The following is an 11045-nucleotide window of genomic DNA, read 5'->3' as shown; positions in this document are numbered from 1 at the left end:
GAAGGAAAGAAGTGGGTTTGCTGCTGCTTGAAATGAAATGTAATTTGGAAAGAAGGAAGCAGCAAGTTTGCATGCAAGGGCCCCCAAAAGGACAAACAAATCAATTGTGGAGTTAAAAATAAATTCAAATTCAAATTAATTGAAATTCGAAGGGTTTTGGTCCCGAAACAAAAAAATGAATGGATGCGGCGGCGCTGCGGTGTCTAGGCAGCTCTGAGGTGTACGGACAGCTCCGCGCGGCGGGAAGAAACCGAGAAAACGAGGGGAAGTTCACTTTTTAATTTCAACAAATATTAATAAAAATAAATTGGAGAAAAAGGAACGAATTTCCGCTTCGCAAGACAGAGAGCAGCTGTTTTGACACCGCAGAGTCGTCAGTGGCCCGCGGGAGCCGTTGCTGGTTTCCGGAGTTTTTAAAGTTTGCGGAGGCTCTAAATTGGCTTTTTTAGACAAAAAAGAAATTCCCGTTCTTTATTTGCGCCAAATTGCATTTAAAACGTCTTTTTAACCCCAGAAATAGCCGAAAATTCGAAGGCGACTGCACCAGCTGGGCGTGTCTCGGAGGTGTACATACACTGCAGGCTGCACGGGTTAGCGCGGGAAAGAAAAGCGTAATTTAAATTCAATTTTCGCGCCATAAATTCCCGTTTTCGCTTCGTTTTGCAAAATTAAAAAGGCGCTTTCCGCCGCCGCGGCTGCCAGCTTCAAAAAGATGTTTTTGCCACCTTTTCGGTAACACCTGCTTGTCTGGCTGGGTCTCGGGTGTACATACAGCTGGGAGCTCGTCGAGTTTTTTGAACGCGGCCGCGAAATGGGCTCCGTTTGCGTTTAAATTGCGTTTTGAACGCATTTATTTCGAATTTAAATCAAATAATTCCAAATTTAATCCCAGAAACCAACAAAAAGCAGTCAAAAAGCTGCGGAATTGGCAGGACAGAAGCAGAAATAAATCGAGATCCGCAGACACCCGGGAGAAATTCACAAGAAAGAAAAATATTTTCTTGAATTTAATTCTCCCTTTCCAAATGCAACTTTCCCGCTCCTTTCTTTTCAATTTAAATCCACTTTTCATCATTTGTTTGCTCAAATTCAAGAAAGCACTTATTTCCACCTGCAGTCTTTAAAGTTGAAAAAAAAATTAATTTCTTTTTCTCCATTACCCAATTCGAATTCTTATTTGCTGCTGCATGCAGCAGCAAAATAAGAATTCTTATTTGCTGCTGCATGCAGCAGATTTGCAGCTTCTGTTTCTCCTTTCTTTGCTGTTAACATTATTCTCATTATTTTATTTTTTATTACTTCTACTTTATCTATTTTTAAAATAATAAGACTAATAATAATAATAATTATTATTATTATTATTACTACTACTTTAATATTATTGTTGTTTTTGCTGTTGCTGCTGCTGCTGTTACTATTCTTGTTTTAACTTATTACCATTGGGTTTTCTCTTTTCTCCTTTTTAATTACTATTCTTTTATTATTATTATTATTATTATTATTATTATTATTATTATTTTAAAATTATAATTGATTTATTATTACGTTATTATTGTTGCCATTGCTGCAGTTTTGAATGCCATCTGTCTTATAACTGCAACAATTATAAATACCATTTAATTTATTTTTCCGTTTTTATTTTAATGATTGAAACTTAGTTTAAATTTTTTTTCTTTTTATTATTGTCATTAATTTCATTTATTCGTTTCTTTTTTCCTTTTATTTATTTTCTCTGATATTAAATGCCACTTTTTCTTTTTTTCTTCATTTTCGGAATTAAAATAAATAAATTAAAATGCAAAAAAAGAAAAAAGAAGAATTGAAAATGAGCTTAACTTTCGGATTTTTGAATTTGAATTTTCGTCTTTTTGCAACTAAAGAGGAAATCCTTTGGCTGCTGATTTTCTCTTCTTATCTTTTTAGACTTTTAAAGGGAAATAAATTAAATGTGAAATTGAAAATATATTCAAAATAAAAGAAAAGATACCTTTCAGACTTTTAAAAAGAAATAAAATTCAAAAAACAGCGAATTCAAAATAAAACAAAAAGGAACTTTTAATCTTCTGGAAAAGAAATAAAATAAAAAACAAATTCAAAATAGAATAAAAAGGTCTTAAAACTTTTGGAAAAGAAATAAAATTAAAAACAAATTTAAAATAAAAAGCTTTTGATCTCTTTTTGGTGTTTCTGTCTTTTGAGTTAAAAACAAAAAGTCTTCAAATTTCCTTTTTTGATTTTCCTTTTAGCCAGTTTTAAAAGAATAAACCAGCTATCTTGTATTATTTATTATCTATTTATCTATTTATTTATTTATTTATTTATTTATTTATTTTCTGATTTGTTTGTTTTGGGCAAAGTGCGGCAAACAAACAAATGAAGTCCACATCCCGAAGACTTCAATTAGTGTATTTATTTATATATTTGTTTATTTGTTTACCAATTAATTAATTAATTAATTAATTAACTAATTAATTAATTAATTAATTAATTAATTAATCAAATAATTAACTCAGTTGTTTGAACTGCAGTTAAATGAATTTGGTTAACGAATTAATCGTATAAACCCAACTAATCAAACAAATAAACAAACAACAAACAAACAAACAAACAAACAAACAAACAAACAAACAAACAATAAATAATAAATAAATAAATAATAAATAAATAATAAATAAATAATAAATAAATAAACAAATAATTAAATTTGAGTCATGTAGACGGTGACGATGCAGTCGAAGGTTTCGCCGTTGACCTGGAGGCTGCAGAGGCCTGCGTCGAAGCAAAATGAGTTTTAATTTTTTCATTTTTTGTTCATTTTTTGTCCATTTTTCGTCTTTTTTTGAATTTAAAAGTGGAAATAAATGCACGAAACTTCGAGAAACAAATGTAGAAACTCCCGAGCTTCATTTTGATCCATTTAATTCCACTTTTCCCAAAACTTACCATCAGTTTTCGAGTTCCAGAAACACGAAGCCGCCGTGCACAGACCCGCCCCCGCCTTTTGCATCAACACGCAAGTTACTGCACAAAAACAAATTCAATTATTCAAAACCAAATTCAGAAAATCTATTTTTCATTTATTTTTCATCTGTTTTTAATCTATTTTAACTCTACTTTTAATCTATTTTAAGTCTATTTTAAGTCTACTTTTAATCTATTTTAAGTCTACTTTAAATCTACTTTTAATCTATTTTAAGTCTACTTTAAGTTTATTTTAAGGCTATTTTAACTCTGTTTTAAGTCTATTTTAAATCTATTTTAAGTCTATTTTAAATCTATTTGAAGTCTATTTTAAATCTTTTTTTAATCTATTTTTAATCTATTTTTAATCGTTTTTTAAATCTATTTTTAATCTATTTTTAATCTATTTTAAATCCTATTTTAAGTCTCCTTCAAGTCTATTTTTAATCTATTTAATCTCTATTTTAGGTCTATTTTTAATCTATTCTAAATGTGTTTTAGATTCATTTGAAATTTATTTCAAATTCATTTCGCATTTTGAATTCAAATTCATTTCAAACTCACTTCAAATTAATTTCAAATTCATTTTTTTTGCTTTCGTTTTGACCCAATTGCAAAAGTTGAATTTCGACTTCAAATTGAAGAAATGGAATTTAAAATGCATTTTAAAGAATTAAAATAACAAAGAAACTGTTAAAGAATTAAAATAGAGAAGAAATTTTCAAAGAATTAAAATAAAAAAAGAAAATTTTAAAGAATAAAAGAACCTTTTAAAAATAAAAAAAGGACTTTTAAAGAATAAAAGAAACTTTTAAGAATAAAAATAAAAAAGAAACTCATAAAGAATTAAAATGAAAAAAGAAACTTTTAAAGAATACAAATCAAAAAAGAAACATTCAAAGAATAAAAGAAACTTGTAAAGAATAAAAGTAAAAAAGAAACTTATAAAGAATAAAAGAAACCTTCAAAAATAAAAATACAAGAGAAACTTTTGAGAATAAAAATGAAAAGTAAAACAAAAATAAAAAAGAACTTTTTGGGATTCGAAAGTTCCAAAAAGACCTTCAGATAGCAAAAGCAATGGGGAGTGGGGATTTGTTGGAACTTCGTTTGCAAATTGTGTTTAAACTTTATTTTTCTTTTTAAAATAAAAAAGAATTTAAATTCTTTTCAAAACATCAAAAGATCTTTTCGAATTCCCGAAAACTCTTTCCAAACTTCCCGAGTTTTGCTGACCTAAATTCAATTTTGGGCCAAACTAATTCAATTTTTGGCAGAACTAATTCAATTTTTGGCCAAACTAATTCAATTTTGGCCCAATTAATTCAATTTTTGGCCAAACTTATTCAGTTTTTGGCCAAATTAAGTGAATTTTTTGCGAAATTAATTGCATTTTTGGCGAAATCAATTCAATATTTGAACTAAACTAGCTGAATCTTCGAACTGGAGTCCGAAAGAGTTGCAAAACGTGAACCAGGAGTTCGGAAATAGTTCAACTTTGGATCTTTTTGAACTACCCAAGTACTTAAAAGGCTTGTTCAGCTTCGCGAGCTCTTTGAGGCAAAAGTCCGAAATTTGGGAGCAGAATTCTTCGCGTTTGGCGCTGGAGTAAACGGCGCCCCCCAGCACCTGGGTCACGGCCTGATTCGAGGCAAAAGAAGGTCGTTTGAATCCATTTTGCGAGCTTTGAATGGATTTTGGGAAGTGGAAATGGAACTAAAAGGTTTGGAAAGAGAAAAAGGAAGAAAATCGAGAAAAAATGACCCGAAAAGACGCAAAATGGAGCGAGAAACAGGCGAAGAGAGGCGCGGAAAGCGAAAAGATGGAAAGATATTTCGAGGAAAAAAGACGCAAATTGAGACAAAGAGAGATGAAAGAATGCCAAAAAAGAAAAGAATAAAAATGAGTTAAATTCAAAAAGAAATTAAAATCAAAAAATTAAAAAAATGAAATAAAAAGACGGAAAAACCGCAGAGATCCAGCACCCACGCTTTTCGCTATTTCCTGAATTCGCTCGGAGACAAAATCGGACTGCAAATAAAATAAAATAAAATAAAATAAAATAAAATAAAATAAATTAATGAAATTAAATTGAATTCATTAAATTAATTGAATTGAATTAAATTAAATTAAATTAAATTAAATTAAATTAAATTAAATTAAATTAAATTAAATTAATTGAATTGAATTCAATTGAAATAAATCAAAAAGAAAGACAAGGGGAAAACAAGTGGAAAAGAAATGAAGAGAAATAAAAGAAGTACTTGAAAAGGTATTACTCAAGAAATAAAAGTAAATAAAAGAAATAAACAAATAAAAGAAATAAATAAATGAAAAGAAAATAATTGAAAGAAAATAAAATAAAGAAATAAAATTAAATAATAAAGTGGATATAAATAAAGTTAAAGAAATAAAGTAAATTAGGTAAAAGAAATAAAATGAATAAATGCAGAAGTTCAAAAAGAAATTTGAAATAAAGAATTGGAAGAAACAACACTGGAGATGCAGAAACAAACATAAGAAATGAACTTCAATGAGAAGAAATAAAAATTAAAAATTAAATTAAAGTTAAAATTAAAATTAAAATTGAAATTAAAATTGAAATTAAAATTGAAATTGAAGTTGAGATGGAAGAAATAATTGAATGGGAGTTACTTGAATTCGTTTTGAAATGCATTTTTCTCTTTTAGAGCCAAAAAAGATGAAAGTAAAAAAAGAAATAACTAGTTTGTTAGAATTGTTAAATATGAATTAATAGTAATAAATCATTTTAAAATTACAGTTATTTATATATAAATGAAGAATGACAAATTAACATTAAATAATTAATATTAAATAAGTGTTATTTAAACATAAATGAATAATAATAATTTTAAATTTGGTTTTTCTGTCTCAGCTTTAAACTCCCACCTCATCATCTTCGGGAATCATTTTCTCTTTTCGTTTTTCTGAATTTCAAGTTGAAATATTCGCAAATGAAAGTAAAATGGAACAAAATAAAATGAAACAAACAAAATAAAATAAAACAAACAAAACGAGTCCTTTTAATTGATTAATTTGGATTCATTTTGCAAAAGAAAAGACAATGCACCCCAGCTGGCAGTTGTTCGAATTCCCGAGCTGCTTTCTGCGAATCGGGACGAAAAATGAAACGGAAACGAAATTGAAACTATAAATCGAAAAGAAAGTAATTATTCAATTCAAATTCATTGAATTTAATTCAAATTCTTTGAATTTAATTCATATTCTTTGAATTTAATTCAGATTCCTTCAATCAAGTTTGCTTTCCTGCTGCAGCCGGGTCACCTGCAGAAGACCTCCGCGGCGGCCGCCTGAACTTCCAGCTTTTGGAGTTCAAATTTGACTTTTGAATAAAACAGTTTCAAACTTTTGTTTTAAAATTCATTTCGAATTCAATTCAAAAGAAAACCCCGCAGATTCAAAAGTGCGTTGTGGCTGCAGCCGAGACTGGCTGCTGCTGCTGCTGCTGCTGCTGCTGCTGCTGCTCGTGCAGCAGCTCGCAAAGAATGCTGCTGATCTTCAACAAAATTTCAACTTTTGGGGTTAATTTGAATTAATTTGAGTTCATTTTAATAAATTTAAATGAATTCAAATGAATTTGAGCTTTTGTTTCAATTTCAATTTGCCGATTGTTCGCCTCCTCGCAAACTTCAAGGCCGAACGAGCGTCCGCCGCGAACTGGAAGGAGAAAATTTGTGCGTCAATTATTCAAATGAACTTCATTTTGATTTTTCTGTTTTTCCGAGAATTCAAAAAGCCTATTTCAATTCAATTCTGCACGACCAGGTCCAAGTACTTCGTTTCGTTCTTCTCGCGCGTCTCGAAGCATGCAAGACTAAGAACAAGAACTAATAAGCGCACTACGTGAACACTGCAACTTACTTGCAAATCAAAATAAAGTAAAGGCAAACGCAAGCGACTACGAAGAAAACGAAGAACAAACAACCCCGCAGACTCCACGCAACCCAACCCGCAAACCCTAAACCCTAAACCCTAAACCCTAAACCCTAAACCCTAAACCCTAAACCCTAAACCCTAAACCCTAAACCCTAAACCCTAAACCCTAAACCCAAAACCCAAAACCCAAAACCCAAAACCCAAAACCCTAAACCCTCAACAACTGGAGCAGTTCAGTTCAGAGGAAAGCTGCTTGCAACTCGGGGTCGAACAAGTCTTTCTTTTTGGTGGTTTCGACAGCAGCAACCAGCAGCAACTTGATGAGAACGTCGCAAGTGGAAAAGCGCCAGTTGTGGTCTCTGGCGCGTTCTGCGGAGAGAACAACGGGCCCGAAAAGGGATTTTGGAGTTTCTTTTTGCAAATAACTTTTCGAAACTTCTTTTTCCGAACTTTTTCCTCCGCTTTCCGAGTAGTTCAAGTTCAAGTTTCCCGCGGCGGCGCGGCGCGCCTCTTCCGCAGGCGCTTCGCGGGGCCTCCAGAAGAGCATTTCTTTCCGGTTTTCGTTTCTTTTTTCTTCTTTTTCTTCCTTTTTTTCTTCTTTTTCTTCCTTTTTTTCTTCTTTTTCTTCCTTTTTTTCTTTTTCTTTCCTCTTTTCCCGTTTTCTTCGCCGCTCCGCCGCGTCGTGCGCCCCGCACAGCTGCAGCGCGTGGGCCACGAACAGCAGCAAAAGCGAAGAAAGCCGCGGCGAAGCTCCTCTCAGTTCTTCCGCCTTTCTTTTCCTTTCAATTTCCGGCACTTCTTTCCCCAGGATCCCCCGCAGCTCCTCCTCACTGAAGCCCCCGCCCCCGCTGCTGCTGCTGCTGCTGCTGCTGCTGCTGCTGCTGCTGCTGCTGGAAACGCCCGGAATCCGGAACTGCTGCAGCGACTGGGAAGCGCCGCTAGCGGAAACTTCCTCGGAAACGATCTTCAGGAAGTGGTAAGCCACCAGCGCCAGCCGCAGCGCCCGCCACGCCAGGAAGAAGACCTGCGGACAGAACTTTCAACTCAGTTCGATTCAACTCCAAGTCCAAACAGGGGTGGCTACCTACCTAGCTAGCTAGCTACCTAGCTAGCTAGCTGGGCGTGGCTACCTAGCTAGCTAGCTAGCTAGCTAGCTAGCTAGCTAGCTAGGTTCCTGACCCTTGCCTCCATCATCGCCTCCACGGCAGACCAACTCGCCGTCTTTCCGTCGTGGCTCACAAACAGGAAAAAGGAAAAAGCGAAAAGTTCGTTTCTGAATTCAAATAAATTCAAACCCAAATAATTCAAATAATTAATTCAAACAATTAATTCGAATAATTAATTCAAATAATTAATTCGAATAATTAACTCAAATAATTCAAATAATTCATTAATTCAAATAAATTAAAATTAAAATAATTCAGGTAATTAATTCAAGTACTTTCAAGTTGAATTCAACTCCAGTAAAATCGACTCTAAATGGATCTCCTAAAAGCGAAAAGTTCATTTCTGAATTCAAATAAATGAATTCACAATTAAAATAATTCAAATGAATTAGAATTAAAAACTAACTCAAATAAATTCAAAATTAAAGACATTTCAAAATTAAAAATAATTCAAATAAATTCAAATTGAAATAAATAAAATTGACTCCGCATGGGAATGTTTCAAAAAAAGGAAATAAACTTTCAAGATAATATGGCATTTGTTTTCCACTTTAATTCAACTCTTGAACGAAATAGCATTTACTTTCTTTTTTTAATTTGGAACTAAAATGGTATTTACTTTCCACTTTAATTGAATTTGGCAGTCAGGTGGTGTTTATTTTAGTTAAATTTTGAAAAAAATGGCACTTATTTTAATTAAATTAAAAATAGCACTTATTTAAATTAAACTTTGGACTAAAATGGCATTTATTTAACCAAACTTTGGAGTAAAATGGCATTTATTTAAATAAACTTTGGAGTAAAATGGCATTTATTTAAATAAACTTTGGAGTAAAATGGCACTATTTAGTAAAATGGCAGTTATTTAAAGCAAACTTTGGAGCAAAATGGCATTCATTTGAAGTGGATTTGGCACTTCTCACTCGGCTCTGCTGATTTCCGAAAAGTTTTCGAAAAAAAGAAATAAAGAAAATAAATTCCGAATGTTCAAAAGACGAGAAGCGCTTTCCACGAAGTGCTGCCGCTGCAGCTGCCGGCAAAGCCCGACCTGCAGCAGCAAAACAAACAAACAATAAATAAATAAACAAACAAATAAATGAATAAATAAATAAATAAATAAATGAATAAATAAATAATAAATAAATGAATAAATAAATAATAAATAAATGAATAAATAAATAAGTGAATAAATAATAATAATAACTGATTGATGAATCAAGTTACTGGCGGGTTTATTTACTTCGTTGCCGCTAAATGGATGTAAAATCGAAAGAGCAATAAATGAAGAATGAAAAAATAAATAATAAAACAAAAAATCAATTTAATTAGATCTAATTAATTAGTCAAACATGATTAATTAAATTAAATTAAATTAAATCAATTAGGTTAATTCAATTAAATCAAATTGAATCAAATCATTCAACGTAATTAACTAACGGTTTAGAAATCAACTAACCAATTGACTAATGAATTTAATCAATTGAGCCCATTAATTAATTATGCTAGTTAATTAATTAAATCAGGTAATTAAATCAATTAAATCGATTAAAGTAAACTAACTAAATCAATTAAATCAATTAAATTAAATTAATTAAATCAATTGAATTAAATTAATTAAATCAATTAAATTAGATTAAATAATTAATTAAATTAATTAAATTGCATTTTCATAAAAGTCACTTTCTCCTCCAGACGCTCCAACGACTGCCGGCAGTCTTTCAGTTCGGCAACGAGAGCTCTTCGCTTTTCCTGAAGAGAAAATAAAAAATAAAAATAAAATAAAATAAAATAAATTAGAATCAAATTAAATTCAATTAATTAAATTAATCAAAATGAATTGAATTAAATTAATTAATTTATTTACGTTGATTAAATTAATTAAATTAAATTAATTTCATTTAATTAATTGAATTAAAACAAACCAGTAAATATTCAGTGAAGGGCAAAAGACGCAAAGCCGTTTCCCCCTGCGGCGTTTCGACGGAAAATCTGAAATTGAAAAAATGAAATTAAAATTAAATTAAACAAAATTAAATGAGTAATTAAACCCTAAACCCTAAACCCTAAACCCTAAACGAGGGTTTTGGGAAGAAAAAAGTGAAGGTTGAAATAAAAAAGAATAATATGAATTTGAAGTAAGTTGAAATAAAACTTTAAACTGAAATTGAATTTGCAGTTAGAGCTCATTATTTAAATTTGAATATCTATTTTACATTACAATTATTATTTTTAATTATACTTGTTTTAAATTATAATTATTATTTGAATTATAATTATTCTTTTAAATTATAATTATTATATTTGATTAAATGGCCTCACTGCTGCAATTCTTCTTCTTCCAAAAAGCACAAAAGCTGCTGCTGAAGACCTTCGCTTCCCTTTTTGCTGCTGCTGCTGCTGCTGCTGCTGATGCTGCTGCTGCTCATTCTTAAGCAGACTTTTGCTGCACTGACAAGCTCTTCTTTATTTAAATTTAAATTCGAATTTGAATTGCAGTTCGAGTTGCTATCCAAACTGGCATCCAACTCGGAATTACAGAGCTTCTTGCTGCTGCTGCTGCTGCTGCTGCAGCTGCTGCTGAAGCGAATCTCGCTTTTGAGCTGCTGCAGCACTCGAATGAGCTGCTGGACTTTAATGATTTTATTTTTTAAAACATCTTTTTGTTTTTTTTGTCTTTTGATTTCCTTGAAGAGGCAGAGAAAGCTGAGCAGCAGATCGCACTCGTAGCGCTTCTTGCTGCTGCTGCTGCAGCCAGCAGCAGCAGCAGCAGCAGCAGCAGCAGACCCTGCTGCTCCCCGTTTGCTGCAGATTCTTTGGATTTCTTTTTTAATTTCTTTGTTTTTGTCCTTTTCCGATTCTTCATAAAAGCAAGAAAGTCCAAAACACAAAAAACCCTCAGCAGCAGAACACAGCAAACGACGGCCTCCAGACTCCACTGCTGCTTGTCTTTGAACTGCAAACAAAATAAATTAAATTAATTAAATTAATTAAACTAAATTA

At 31.6% G+C, this 11045-nt stretch overlaps 1 protein-coding gene across 1 annotated transcript in view; it reads right to left on the bottom strand.

Moving 5' to 3' along the window:
* Positions 1-7117: 7117 nt before the first annotated feature.
* The window catches only part of ETH_00030755 (uncharacterized protein), a gene marked incomplete at both ends in the record, with an annotated part of 4986 nt that continues 1058 nt past the window's right edge, over positions 7118-11045 (bottom strand). The window contains 6 exons of the mRNA XM_013372839.1: positions 7118-7903; positions 8065-8152; positions 8969-9093; positions 9726-9794; positions 9968-10034; positions 10365-10998. Coding sequence (XP_013228293.1) covers positions 7118-7903; positions 8065-8152; positions 8969-9093; positions 9726-9794; positions 9968-10034; positions 10365-10998 — 1769 coding nt within the window. The remainder of the gene's footprint in view (positions 7904-8064; positions 8153-8968; positions 9094-9725; positions 9795-9967; positions 10035-10364; positions 10999-11045) is intronic.

Source organism: Eimeria tenella, genomic scaffold (genome assembly GCF_000499545.2).
Source record: "Eimeria tenella Houghton genomic scaffold, Eth_scaff11, whole genome shotgun sequence".
Lineage (NCBI taxonomy): Eukaryota > Apicomplexa > Conoidasida > Eucoccidiorida > Eimeriidae > Eimeria > Eimeria tenella.
The sequence above is the reverse complement of the archived record's forward strand: the minus strand, read 5'-3'. Positions and strand labels throughout refer to the sequence as shown.